This window comes from Nansenia antarctica (assembly GCF_963989245.1).
Source record: "Nansenia antarctica genome assembly, chromosome: 9".
Lineage (NCBI taxonomy): Eukaryota > Metazoa > Chordata > Actinopteri > Argentiniformes > Microstomatidae > Nansenia > Nansenia antarctica.
The window spans coordinates 14,958,547-14,973,483 of record NC_137679.1 but is presented as its reverse complement, the minus strand read 5'-3'; the positions used below and the strand labels follow the sequence as shown (position 1 = coordinate 14,973,483).

The 14,937-nt window shown below is 46.1% G+C and overlaps 2 protein-coding genes across 2 annotated transcripts in view; both read left to right on the top strand.

The window, feature by feature from the left end:
- Positions 1-201: 201 nt before the first annotated feature.
- Positions 202-2,158, top strand: LOC308165370 (stonustoxin subunit beta-like; the record flags this gene model as incomplete). Its single annotated transcript, XM_080539527.1, has 3 exons — positions 202-285; positions 760-850; positions 1,617-2,158. The coding sequence occupies 3 exons, from the start codon at positions 202-204 to the stop codon at positions 2,156-2,158; spliced, it is 717 nt and encodes a 238-aa protein (XP_080395653.1).
- A 1,964-nt stretch (positions 2,159-4,122) lies between these two features.
- Positions 4,123-14,937, top strand: part of hsf4 (heat shock transcription factor 4) — a gene marked incomplete at both ends in the record, with an annotated part of 18,984 nt that continues 8,169 nt past the window's right edge. The window contains 4 exon segments of the mRNA XM_080539526.1: positions 4,123-4,242; positions 9,094-9,202; positions 9,703-9,830; positions 10,134-10,262. Of these exon segments, the coding sequence (XP_080395652.1) occupies positions 4,123-4,242; positions 9,094-9,202; positions 9,703-9,830; positions 10,134-10,262 (486 nt within the window).

The window sequence follows — 14,937 nt, the reverse complement described above, 5'->3', positions numbered from 1 at the left end:
CGTTGATCTGAACTGACCTTTAGGTGTGTGTGTGTGTGTGTGTGTGTGTGTGTGTGTGTGTGTGTGTGTGTGAGAGAGTGTGTACAGTAACAGTATGTGTGTCTGTGAGTGTGTGTCTGTGTGTGTGTGTGTGTGTGTGTGTGTGTGTGTGTGTGAGAGTGTGTACAGTAACAGTGTGTGTGTCTACAGAGTCAGGTGCGGATGAATCAGCAGAAAGTCCAGCAGAGACTCCAGGAGAGAGAGAAGCAACTGAAGGGGATCCAACAGGCTGTGGAGTCTCTCACAGTGAGTACTGACCAGAGGAGACGCACCATTTCGCTACTCTCCTCCAGTCAGCCTCTCTCCAATCACACTGTGTGTGTGTGTGTGTCTCCTAACAGCGCTCTCTGGAGCAGGAGATCGCTAAGCTGAGGAGGAGAGACGCTGAGCTGGAGCAGCTTTCACACACAGAGGATCACATCCATTTCCTCCAGGTAACGACACTGACCCTCCATCTGGAATACTGAAAAGAGATTAACTGTTCAGTCATTCATTCATTCATCATCTGTTCTCTCTCTCTCTGTCTCTGTCTCTCTCTCTCTGTCTCTGTGTCTGTCTCTCTCTCTCTCTCTCTCTCTCTGTCTCTGTCTCTCTCTGTCTCTCTCTGTCTCTCTCTCTCTCTCTCTCTCTCTCTCTCTCTCTCTCTCTCTCTCTCTCTCTCTCTCTCTCTCTCTCTAGAGTTGTTCAGATGTCCCCAGCATCATTGAGGGTCCTCTTCAGGTGTTTGGAGATGTGAGTGAGGCTGTGTCTGAGCTGAGAGATAAACTAGAGGACCTCCTTAAGGTGGAGTGGCCCAACATCTCAACTACAGGTGGGTTCCAAACTCTACCTGGTCAATATCATCACCTTCTGTACTGTGTGCGTGTGTGTGTGTGTGTGTGTGTGTGTGTGTGTGTGTGTAATATAGGGAGTGTAATATAGTATAATAATGTCTCTCTCTCTCTCCCCCTTCCTCTCTCTCTGCCTCCCTCCCTCCATCTCTTTCTCTCTCTCTCTCCTCCCTTCCTCCCCCTGCCTCCCTACGCTTGCTCTCCCTCTATCCCATCTCTCTCTCTGTCTCTCTTTCCCTCTCTCTCTGTCTGTCTCTCTCCCTCCCTCCCTCTCCTCATCTCTCTCCCTCCCTCCCTCCCTCTCTTTCCCTCCCTCTCTCTCTCTCCCTCTCTCCCTCCCTCCCCTTCTGTAGTGAATACAGTGGATGTTTTCCAGCCGAGGACCAGAGCCCAGTTCATCCGATGTGAGTATGTTTATCCTGAAGTAGCTGACAGTCTCTCTCCACAAACCCTGAGATGAACTAGAGAGCTCTAGGAGAGGGAGAGACTCATCAAAGACAGCCTACATATCTGACTCTCCTTATTTCTCTGATTTGGTCTCTGCTCTGCTCTTCTCCCTCCCTCTCTCCCTCCCCCTCTCCCTCTGTCCCTCTCTCTCTCTCCCTCTCTCTCTGTCCTACTCTCTTCCTCCTCTCTCTTTCTCTCACCCTGTCTTTCTCTCTCTTCCTCTCTGTCTCGCTCTCTCTCTCTCTTCTCCCTCCCTCTTTTTGTCTTTTCCTTCTCCCTCCCTCCCTCCCTCCCTCCCAGATTCCTGTCGACTCACACTGGACCCAAACACAGCAAACAAAGTCATTCTGTCTGAGGGGAACAGGAAGGTGACATGTGCCTGGCTCGAGTCATATCCTCTTCATCCAGAGAGATTCACATTCTGGTGCCAGGTGCTGTGTAGAGAGGGTCTGTCTGGACGCTGTTACTGGGAGGTTGAGTGGAGTGGGGGGAACAACGTTTTTATAGCAGTCTCATATAAAGACATCAGCAGAGTAGGGTTAGGTGATGAATGTAGGTTAGGTGACAATGACAAGTCCTGTGTGTTAGCCTGCCATAGTGTTGATGGTTATAGATTCACACACAATAACGTTGTGACTGCAGTATCAGGCCCTCTGTCCTCCCGAGTAGGAGTGTACCTGGATCACAGGGCAGGTACTCTGTCCTTCTACAGCGTCTATTCTGACACCATGACCCTCCTCCACAGAGTCCAGACCACCTCCAACTTCACTCAGCCCCTCTATCCTGGGTTTGGGTTTCAGGGTGGCCAGGGTGACAGTGCTGAGCTGTGTGAGCTGGACTAGAGATCCCCATAAGAGAGATAGTAGTGGCTAATTTCAAGTTCAGGTACCAATATAATGTGCCACACTGGAGGCTGTATGGGGGATTTGTCCTGACGCACAAAAACCAAAAATAAATCCAATGTCCAAAGGAATAGTTGCAAAGTAAATAGAAGGTTTATTCCAGCCTTCAAGAGGTTACAGTAAATGTAAAAAAATAAAATGACTCATGAAGCTTAAACAAAAAGGCTATTTGTGCGCTCTTTGTGTGGTCAAAAGACGGTGTGCTCCCTATACAGCCACACCCAGATGACTCCACCTGTGGTTTACGTAGGTCCTCCAGCCTGCAGAGGGGGCCAAAGCTCCCAGGACTGTTGCACACTAATATAAATTATATGATGCATAAAAGTAATTATAACCTACTAGAACTAACCCTAACCCTAACCTGTAGAAATACCTTTCTCTGTCATTTGGTCTTTAGGGGTTTAATGATTTCCCTCTTCTATGAATGGTAAATGGATGAATCTCAGACGATCTCAGATTGAGCTCTCTCTGTAAAGTCTATAAAGTATGAGACTATTGATGATGTCACCATAATAATAACATGTTGCCTTGGTAATAACATGTTGCCTTGCCTTGCTCTTCTCCCTCCCTCTCTCCCTCCCCCTCTCCCTCTGTCTCTCTCTCCCTCTCTCTCTGTCCTGCTCTCTTCCTCCTCTCTCTTTCTCTCACCCTGTCTTTCTCTCTCTTCCTCTCTCTCCCTCCCTCCCTCTCTCCCTCCCTCCTCCCTCGCTGTCTGGAATATGAGATTATTGATGATGTCACCAGTGAGAGGATCCTGTAATAATAACCTATTGTTTCAACTGGTGTCCTACATGTATACTTATTGATTATTGCCTATTGACTATTTCTTCTCTAATATGAAGTACTGTCCTCATCGTCATCAATGGTGACACTTGTTCTAATCAGATGTACAGAACTATGTTGGTCCAGACTTGGTCCAGATCTATCTGAACCCCAGTAGAACAGCCAGCTACTGGATATGTGAGATTAAAACTAAATGATCCTGTATCATCAATTAACAATAAAATAAATCTTCAGATTGAGAAATGTTTGTCAGAGTTCTTCTTTTTGTTTGCGTTTCTGTTTTAATGACCCCACCCATGGCTGTTCTAGTGTTAATGACCCCCCACTATGTTCATCCCCCCCGCCCCCCTCCCCCACACACACATCTCTCTCTATGTTAACCCCCACATGTTCACCCCCCCTCCCCCCCCACACACACACATCTCTCTCTATGTTCACCCCCCCTCCCCCCCACACACACACATCTCTCTCTATGTTCACCCCCCCTCCCCCCCCACACATCTCTCTCTATGTTAACCCCCACGTGTTCATCACCCCCCCCTCCCCCCCGCCCCCCCCACACACATCTCTCTCTATGTTAACCCCCACGTGTTCATCACCCCCTTGCACCCCCCCCCCCCCCCCACACACACACACACACACATCTCTCTCTATGTTAAAACCCCACGTGTTCACCTCACCTCAGCCCCCCAAGGGGTGGTGGGGGGGGTGTATGGAGGTGGTTGTCGTGACAACAGCAGGCAGGGGTATTATTCTAGTCTTTTGTGCGGCCCGGTATTGTCCCGTGCCGGACCCCGTGGGCCCATTGTCACCCCCTCTGTGTGATGCTGCGGACCTCGATTGTGCTGACGTGAGCCTGAAGGCATGACAGGGCTGATGAGGCAGGATGACTGGGCCCGCACACACACACACACACACACACACACACACACACACCACCAGCACCACCACCACTACCACCACGGACAGGACAGTACAGTACCGCACGCAGCTCCGGAGCTAAGAGATGGACTAGAAACCAGATCGTTGGTTCCACTTACACACACCACACCACACACACACCACACACACACACACACACGTCGTCGAGCGACACCCACACACACGTCAAGGTCCGGGCCATGCAGGAGTCTCCTGGTTCCATGGAGGGAGGTTACGCCAACAACGTGCCGGCCTTCCTCACCAAGCTGTGGACGCTGGTGGAAGACCCCGACACCAACCACCTGATCTGCTGGAGTGCCGTGAGTCACACACACACACACACACACACACACTACACACACTCACACACACACTACACACACACACACACACACACACACACGCGCACTACAAACACACTAGTACACACATTGCACACACACACACATTCACACAGATCTCTCTAGCCACCCAAGACACACACACACATACACACACACATTCACACACACCTCTCTAACCACCCAAGACACACACACACACACACATGGCGTGGGGTGGGGTATGGTGGCGTGGGGTGGGGGGTGTGGCATGTTAACGTGATCGTGGGACGGCCATCTTGGAACATCTTGACGGCCATCTTGGCGTGCTCGTAGGGCGGCCATGTTGGAATGGAGGAGGAGGTGATTGGTGGCAGGTCACTTCCTGTCAGGCTCAGGGGACGCTGATGGAGACGCTGGGATGTTGATGCTGATTATTAATGATTCATTATTCAAATGATTCATTATTCAAATTATTGACGTTTGTCAGAGCTGTGTGATTGGTTAAGGTGCTGCCTCGTAGGACAGACACACTGATGCTGTAGGTAGCACTAGTAACAGGTGTGTGTGTGTGTGTGTGTGTGTGGTGGGGGTTAGAGGTGTATGTGTGTGTGTGTGTGTGTGTGTGTGTGAGTGTTGGGGGATTAGAGGGGTGTGTGCGTGTGTGTGTGTGTATCCTGGTGTTCTACCTCCCCCAGCCTCCCCTGGTGTTCTACCTCCACCAGCCTCCCCTGGTCTGCAGGTTGTGTGTTAGATGCCACTTCCCTGTACAGGAAGTGAACGTGGTCAAATTCCGGGTTACCAAGGACATCATAGTGTCAGTGTGTGACATCATCATAGTGCAAGTGTGTGACATCATCATAGTGCAGGAGTGTGACATCATCATAGTGCAGGTGTGTGACATCATCATCATCAGCCTGTTAACAATGTAGTAGTGTTATAGTTAACTAGGTAGTATGCGGCCGTACCACCTTGTCAAGCCTGATCTCGTCAGATCTCAGAAGCTAAGCAGGGCTGGGCCTGGTTAGTAACCTGGATGGGAGTCCAAAAAGGGTGAAAGCCTGGTTGCCGTGGCACATATATGTGGCTTGGGGTTGGCATGTTCCCCCCATGTCCACTAGGGGTCTCCTTCACCCCACATGGAAAGACATGCCAAAGTGAACACCCGTCCCTGACCACAACGGTGAAGAACGCTACTTGGTCCCCGGGGCGCCGGGCGTCGGTTCAAGCCGCGCCAAAAGGGCGACCGCTGCCCCTGGCTGCCAGTGGAGGAATGGCAGCCCGGATGGGTTACAAAGGCAGAGGACAATTTCCACCTGGCGACCCGCCGAAGATAGTGCATGTGCTTGTGTTTGTGTGTGTGTTCACCTAAAAACTTGCATGTGTGTGATCAGAGTGTAAAACCGCCGTGTGTGGCCATTAAAAGACCATCAAGGTCCGATTTCTTTCTTCTAGTAGTGGGGATTACTCACCCAATCTTCTGCTTTGACTAACGAGTGTGTCATTGATTTTACCACCAACAACGTCAAAATTACCTTTTTTACATTTAGCAGACACCTTTATGCAGAGCGACTTACAACAAGTACATTTGTCACACGTTCTAATGCTTGGGTCCTCATGTCGGGATCTGATGTAATGATCGGACTTTTCTTTTGAATAATGTGAATCCATTTCCGCGTTGTTGAAAATTAGTGACACATCGCTAGTCAACTAACACAGCTTGTTTTGTGAGCCTGCTAACAATGTAAAGTAGTGTAATAGTTAACTAGGTAGCAGTGGGGATTACTCACCTAATCCATTGCGTTGCAGTGTTTTGGCTTGACTAGCGAGTTTGTGTTGAGATTCTCAACACTGTTGAAACGTTCTGTGTTTCATAAGAAAAGTCAGAACATTTTGATTGATGCGGACCAAATTATCAGACTGTGTCACATTTGTCTATGTAAGTGGATCATCTATCATCAGTCATCATCAGACACAGTCATCTATGTTAGGATCAGTTACAATGGTAGAAGAATAAAGAATCACTTCTTTTATGTTCATATTACCAGAATTGTATGTACATTATGTACATATTACCAGACCTTTATATTACCACCTTTACATTACCACCTTTAAATTACCACCTTTATATTACCACCTTTATATTACCACACCTTTATATTACCACACTTTTTTTTCTTTTTTTCTGAGTGGGGCAGTCCCACTCATATTTTTCTTTTTAATGACATATATAGTAGAGATTATGACAGGAAGGATGGGTGAGAGAGAGAGAAGGGATGACATGCAGGATATGTCCAAGGCTGGAATCGAACCGGGAACCCTGCGGTACATGGTCAGCGCTTAATCCACTACGCTACCTAAGCGCCCCATATTACCACACCTTTATATTACCACACATTTATATTACCAAACCTTTATATTACCACCTTTATATTACCACACCTTTATATTACCACCTTTATATTACCACCTTTATATTACCACACCTTTATATTACCACACATTTATATTACCACCTTTATATTACCACACCTTTACATTACCACACCTTTATATTACCACACATTTATATTACCACACCTTTATATTACCACACATTTATATTACCAAACCTTTATATTACCACCTTTATATTACCACACCTTTATATTACCACCTTTATATTACCACACATTTATATTACCACACCTTTATATTACCACACATTTATATTACCAAACCTTTATATTACCACCTTTATATTACCACCTTTATATTACCACACCTGTATATTACCACCTTTATATTACCACACCTTTATATTACCAAACCTTTATATTACCACATGTATATTACCACCTTTATATTACCACCTTTAAATTACCAAACATTTATATTACCACACCTTAATATTACCACACATTTATATTACCACACCTTTACATTACCACCTTTATATCACCACACCTTTACATTATCACACCTTTATATTACCACATATTTATATTACCACACATTTATATTACCACACCTTTATATTACCACACATTTATATTACCACACCTTTATATTACCACATATTTATATTACCTCACCACACCTTTATGTACATATTACCAGACCTTTATTTACATATTACCAGACCTTTATTTACATATTACCAGACCTTTATGTATATATTACTAGACCTGAGGCCTACATTAGTTATTACCAGACCTGAGATCCTAAATTACTAGATCGTAATTTACTAGATCATAATGTAATATATTATAATGTACTAGATCATAAGGTACTAGATCATAATGTACTAGATCATAATGTACTAGATCATAAGGTACTAGATCATAATGTACTAGATCATAAGGTACTAGATTATAATGTACTAGATCATGATGTCTCATAATGAGACCATGTGACCATGTGACTCAGTGTAAATCAGACCCATAGGAAGCTTGTTGGATTCTAGTGCAGGGTTGGATTGTATCTGTGTCCAGGGGACAGCAAACAGAAACAGCAAACAGGAACAGCAAACAGGAAACAAGACGAGGAACAGGAAACAGGCCTTGAATGTTCAGGAGAAGCAGTCATGGGCTGTGTTCGATATGGCATACTAACATACTGCATAAGCTAAAATATGTTGTAATTTTGTCTCTACAAGTGTAAACATGTCATTATATTAAGTTTTAATATGTATTCAGGCGAGAAAGTAACCATGTATATTCCCAAAATGTGGCCAGTTTATCAAAATAACCTGTTTACAGTTTATATATCTGATCTGACGTTTTTTTCCCACTTCTGTTCGCTAGCTTCTGTTCTGTTACCTTAGTTACCGTAGATACCCGTAGATACCTTTACTACTTCGACAGAAACGTTGGAGCATAATAGCTAAACAAGTTGTAAAATGATTTTGGTGCCAATATCTTTAGCTAGCTAAAGTAACTAGCTTACTATACTGTTGTCTTAGCAGTTGGTAAAAGAACAGGATTAAAATATATGAGCAATAACATAGTGCGGCTTGCTACAGCAAGCACAATACAAAACAACATGTTACATCTGAAGCTACAATACTGGGACCATTCGTGTGTGTGTGTGTGTGTGTGTGTGTGTGTGTGTGTGTGTGTGTGTGACATGAATAAACTTGGATTTTATGCATTCTAAGTGGCATCTTTGTAATCATGATGACGTATTTCACCATGTAAATTCCGAATATAGCGAAATACCACCGGTCATCCGTGATCAGACTTAGCTGAGGTGCTGCAGCTGAAGAGTATAAAATAGAGTGCAAAAAAGCAGCATTCGAACACTCAAATCTGTTAATGTTTGCTTATTGCGAGTTTTCGGTCTCCAAGCTCTCAGACCATGTAAACAACAGCTGTATAATGAGTTTGTATGACGCAGTTTGACGAGACTGAAGAGACGTGCAATGCATTTTGGGGAAGATGAGTAAGAATAGTATCCTCTCGACGCATACTCAGACATTCTGAACACCACCACTAGTGTGTCCTTGAGTAAGACCTGGGAACACCACCACTAGTGTGTCCTTGAGTAAGACCTGGGAACACCACCACTAGTGTGTCCTTGAGTAAGACCTGGGAACACCACCACTAGTGTGTCCTTGAGTAAGACCTGGGAACACCACCACTAGTGTGTCCTTGAGTAAGACCTGGGAACACCACCACTAGTGTGTCCTTGAGTCAGATCCTTAGCCCTAAATTACCCCAGGGGAAATGTCCCTGTAATCTGTAATTGTAAATCGCTTTTGATTAAAAGTGTCTGTTAAATGGCAAATTCTAAATTCTAAATTCTAGAACGAGAGCATGATTCTAGAAGGCGAGCGTGATGCTGACGTTCCGTGTGGGTGTGTCCTCTCAGACAGGAACCAGCTTCCACGTGTTCGACCAGGGACGCTTCGCCAAGGAGGTGCTGCCCAAGTACTTCAAACACAACAACATGGCCAGCTTCGTACGTCAGCTCAACATGTGTGAGTACTGTACACACACACATACACACACACACACACACACACACACACACACACACACACACACACACACACACACACACACACACACACACACACACATGGCGGCTGTGGCGCAGGAGGTAGAGCCGCCGTCTAATGATCACAAGGTTGGCAGATCGGCGGTTCGAGCCCCGGCTGGCCACATGTCGAAGTGTCCTTGGGCAAGACACTGAACCCCAAATTGCTCCCAGTGAGCGGGCCGGCGCCTTGCATGGTAGATTGCCGCCATTGGTGTGTGAATGTGTGTGTGAATGAGTGAATGAGAGGCCGTTGTAAAGCGCTTTGGATAAAGGCGCTATATAAGTGCAGTCCATTTACCATTTACATACACACACACACATACACACACACACACACACACATACACACAATGAAACACGCGTGTAACCAGTGTGTGTGTGTGTGTGTGTGTATGTGTGTGTGTGTGTGTGTGTGTGTGTGTGTGTGTGTGTGTGCAGACGGGTTCAGGAAGGTGGTGAACATCGAGCAGAGCGGTTTGGTGAAACCTGAGAGAGACGACACAGAGTTCCAACACCTGTACTTCCTCCAGGGGCACGAACACCTGCTGGAACACATCAAGAGGAAGGTTAGACACACACACACACACACACACACATATACTGGTTCCACAATCTGCTCAATGTTCACCATCTGTATGTGTGCCTGTGCCTGTGTGTGTATGTGTGTGTGTGTGTGTGTGTGTGCGTGTGTGCCTGTGTGCGTGCGTGTGTGCGTGTGTGTGCATGTGTGTGTGTGTGTGTGTGTGTGCGTGCGTGTGTGTGTGTGTGCATGCATGCCTGTGTCCGTGCGTGTGTGTGTGTGTGCCTGTGCATGCGTGTGTGTACCTGTGTGTCTGTGTCTGCGTGTGTGTGTGCGTGTGTGTGTGCAGGTGTCCATAGTGAAGAGTGAGGAGACCAAGGTGCGTCAGGAGGACCTGAGCAAACTGCTGTACGAGGTGCAGCTCCTCCGCAGCCAGCAGGAGAACATGGAGTGTCAAATGCAAGACATGAAACAGTGGGTACACACACACCACACACACACACACACACACACAGATATGACCACCTTCAATCACTTCGGTTCGATTGTAAGTCGCTTTGGAATAAGGCGTCTGCTAAATGCCAAAAAAGTTGTGTGTAAATGTTCTGTTCATCTGGGCGCTAACCGCTAACTCTTAGCATTTTTCATCAATAAGCATGTTTGAAATGCCCAAGCCCTCCTGGATGATCTGAGAAGACTCAAGTTTCAAGTTGTATTGTTATGTCACATTACAAGGATACATAACATTCTTAGGCTTTCGTTCCTGACATTGCAGCACAAAAACAAATAAGGCAATTTGGCAGTTTAAGTGATAGGCCTAATAGTTAAAAGACATACATTGGGGGAAATAAGTATAGAACACATCCGCATTTTGTCCAGTAAATGTATTTCCAATGAGCCTATTCAAGTGAAATTTGCACCAGACTTTGGTATTAACTCAAACAACCGAACTCAAACAAAAAATCTCATATTTAAGTAAAGTTATGTGTAATAAAGTGCAATGAAACAGGAAAAAATTATTGAACACACTAAGAAAAAGCAGTACACCACAGCAAGGAAAGGCAAGGAACCAGCTGAAAACCATAACTAATTAGGAGGCAACTCTACCTCCAATCTGTGCTAATTAATGTCAGCTGGGTTAGAATATATTGATGGGTTATAAAATGTTTTTTTTGTTACCAAGGTGCCACACAACAAACATCTAATGATGGGTAAAAGCAAAGAGCTGTCTCAAGACCTTCGCAACCAGATTGTTGCAAAACATGAAAATGGAATTGGCTACAAACGTATTTCACAACTTCTGAATCTTCCAGTAAGCACCATTGGGGGCTTTATCCGTAAGTGGAAGGAACATCACTCCACCATCAACTGGCCACACACAGGAGCTCCTCGCAAGATTTCTGATCAGGGAGTCAGAAGGATACTTAGAAGAGTAGCCAAAGAGCCAAGGACCACTAGGCGAAGACTTGGAGGACAGTAGGCAATGCACTCCACCGCCATGGCCTCTGTGCACGCTCAGCCCGCAAGACTCCACTACTGAAAAAAAGTTTTAAAATGTTGAAGCTCATTTAAGGTTTGCCAAACAACATTTGGACAAACCAGTGAACTACTGGGAGCATGTACTCTGGTCAGATGAGACCAAAATGTAACTTTTTGGCAGCCACACAACAGCGGAGGAGAAATGGCACTGCACATCACCCGAATAACACTATACCAACAGTGAAGTTTGGAGGTGGAAGTATCATGGTGTGGGGCTATTTCTCCTCTCATGGTACTTGCAGACTTCATATCATTGAAGGAACAATGTATGGAGCCATGTACAGAGAGATTATTGAGATGAACCTGCTGCCATCCACCAGGACACTGAGGATGAGACGCCGGTTGACCTTCCAGCAGGACAACAATCCAAAGCATACAGCAAAGGAAACTCAATTGGTTTCAGAGAAAGAAAATCAACTTGTTGGAATGGCCCAGTCAATCACCTGACTTAAACCCAATTGAACATTTGTGGAAGCATCTGACGATCCAGATTCACAAGAGGGCCCCCCGCAACCTTCAAGATTTAAAGCCAATCTGTGTAGAGGAATGGGCCAAAATCACACCTGAATACTGCGGGTGATTAGTTAATACAGAAAGCGCCTTGAAGCTGTCATTACAAACAAAGGCCTCTCCACTAAGTATTGAGTTAATTTCAGTTAGTGTGTTCATAACTTTTTTCCTGTTTCATTCCACTTTATTACACATACATTTATTTACATATGGATTTAATGTTTAGATGTATTGTCTGGATTGTTTGAGTTAATACCAAAGTCTGGTGCAAATTTCACTTGAATCCGGTTGTTAAGTCGTGACGTGTTTCCGGGTCCAAAGTTGGCTGAGGCGCTGTCTTCGAAATGCCGAAATAATAATAATAATAAATTATATTTATATAGCGCTTTTCCGAGGCTCAAATACCCTGACAATATGGAGAAAACGGGAAAGTGCTGTGTCCCTTGTTGTATGAATAGATCCGAGTCTAAAAAACGATTAAACTGTCATTCTACCGCTGTAGTTCACTGGTACTCTGGTGCGGGGAATTTCTGGTTTGGACCCGGAAATGGCTAAACGTCAGTTTTGACGTCAGACATAACAACCGGATAGGCTCATTGGAAATACATTTACTGGACAATGTTGATGTGTTCAATACTTATTTCCCCCACTGTAAGTGAGACAATTGGACAAGTGACAAGTTGTGGGAGACAAATAAGACAAATAAGACAGAACACAATTTAGCTGTACAAACAGTAACAAATAAAATAGTACAGTGTAGAAATGTCATGAGTATTGCCCTGTGGCAGTGGCTGTGAGAGGTAGTATTGAGTAAAGTGACTGTGAACCTAATGTTTTTGTAGTCTGTATACATGGGGTGTGTTAAGGTTAGGTAGTCTGTATACATGGGCTGTGTTAAGGTTAGGTAGTCTGTATACATGGGCTGTGTTAAGGTTAGGTAGTCTGTATACATGGGCTGTGTTAAGGTTAGGTAGTCTGTATACATGGGCTGTGTTAAGGTTAGGTAGTCTGTATACATGGGCTGTGTTAAGGTTAGGTAGTCTGTATCCATGGGCTGTGTTAAGGTTAGGTAGTCTGTATCCATGGGCTGTGTTAAGGTTAGGTAGTCTGTATACATGGGCTGTGTTAAGGTTAGGTAGTCTGTATACATGGGCTGTGTTAAGGTTAGGTAGTCTGTATCCATGGGCTGTGTTAAGGTTAGGTAGTCTGTATACATGGGCTGTGCTTGGGGATGATAGTTAATTGTCTACAGTGGGCTTGTTCATGAGCCTGATCGCCTGGGGGAAGTAGCTGTTGGATAGCCTCTGAGTTTTGGCCCTGAGGCTCCGGAAGAGGCCTTGCCTCTTGGACGGCATCGGTTCAAACAGACTGTGGTTGGGGGGGCTGGGGTCTAACAGGCTGTGGTTGGTGTGGCTGGGGTCTAACAGACTGTGGTTTTGATGATCAAAACTGAATTTTCATATCATTGGTCCTCGAAAGTAAATTTTTTCCGCCTCTGCTCGATTCTATTGGCTCTGACGCTTCAAATGAGTGGTCAATCATGACATTTTGACCTTTGGGTTCGAGAGAAAATTCACTGCGTAACCCGAGCTGGTGTGAAAACGAGGCGGGTGCGCTATAGGAGCGCAGAAAAAAACGCGCAGGAGACCCCTGCTGGATGCAAACAGAGTCTAAACAGTTGGATTTGGATGCAATTTATACCTATAGTGATATGTCAATGAAATATAATCAATTTTACAGTCTTGATACATGAGAAAGTCTGATACACTGATGGTGCCAAAATGTCTCCAAATGGCACAATTTGGTTGTCCGCCTAAACATACCTGTACTAAAACAGGTACAAAGTTGCATTCGCTCACATTACTAGCATCTAATTTGGCACAAGTACTCATCAGACCCTGGAGTACTGATTCCTAGATGATTTGGGCTTATTCAGTCAGGTTTCCAAGCTGATATTCACTCTAAAATCTGTTGTTCTTTGAGGCGGAGAGTGAATTTGAGATTTTTCACAATGTTCTAGCTCTATTTACTCTGACACAGTAACACAGTCACCCCACGGGTGTTAGCTTTCATTTGATACCAAGATCATTATGAAGGCTCTTGTGATTGTGGAGATATTCTATATTCACTGTGGGCATGTCATTTCGGGCAGAAAACCTGAAAAATAGGACCGATAAGAACAGGTTTAAAGGGATGTTCTCTCTGCACCAGGAGACCTAACCCTAACCTCTTAAAGGGATGTTCTTCTGCTCTAGAAGACCTAACCCTAACCTCTTAAAGGGATGTCTCTCCGCTGCAGGAAGCAGAAGGAAGCGTGTTGTGAGGATGGGTTAGCCTCTGCAGAGGGAATAAGGATGTTTTTGGTATTGATGAAATGTCAATGTTGAGCTGATGAGAAATATACTAAGATCTCATCCCCTACCCCTCATCCTCCTCCTCCTCCTCCTCCCTCATCCTCCTCCTCCTCCTCCTCCCTCATCCTCCTCCTCATCCTCCTCCTCCTCCTCCCTCATCCTCCTCCTCCTCCTCCCTCCTCCTCCTCCTCCCTCATCCTCCTCCCTCATCCTCCTCCTCCTCCTCCCTCCTCCTCTCCTCCTCCCCCTCCTCCTCCTCCTCCTCCTACCCCCCTCCTCCTCCTCCTCCTCCTCCTCCTCATCCTCCTCCCCCTCCTCCTCCTCCCTCATCCTCCTCCTCCTCATCCTACCCCCCATCCTCCTCCCTCCTCCTCCCCCATCCTCCTCCTTCTCATCCTACCCCCCATCCTCCTCCCTCCCCCACCTCCCTCATCCCCCTCCTCCCTCATCCTCCCCCTCCTCCTCCTCCCCATCCTCCTCCCCCTCCTCCCTCATCCTCCTCCTCCTCCCCCTACCCCCATCCTCCTCCTCCCCCTCCTCCTCCTCCTCCCCTACCCCCCATCCTCCTCCTCCTCCCCCTACCCCCCATCCTCCTCATCCTCCCTCCTCCTCCCCCTACCCCCCATCCTCCTCCTCCCCCCTCCTCCTCCTCCTCCCCCTACCCCCATCCTCCTCCTCCCCCCTCCTCCTCCTCCTCCTCCCCCCATCCTCCTCCTCCCCCCTCCTCCTCCTCCCCCTACCCCCCATCCT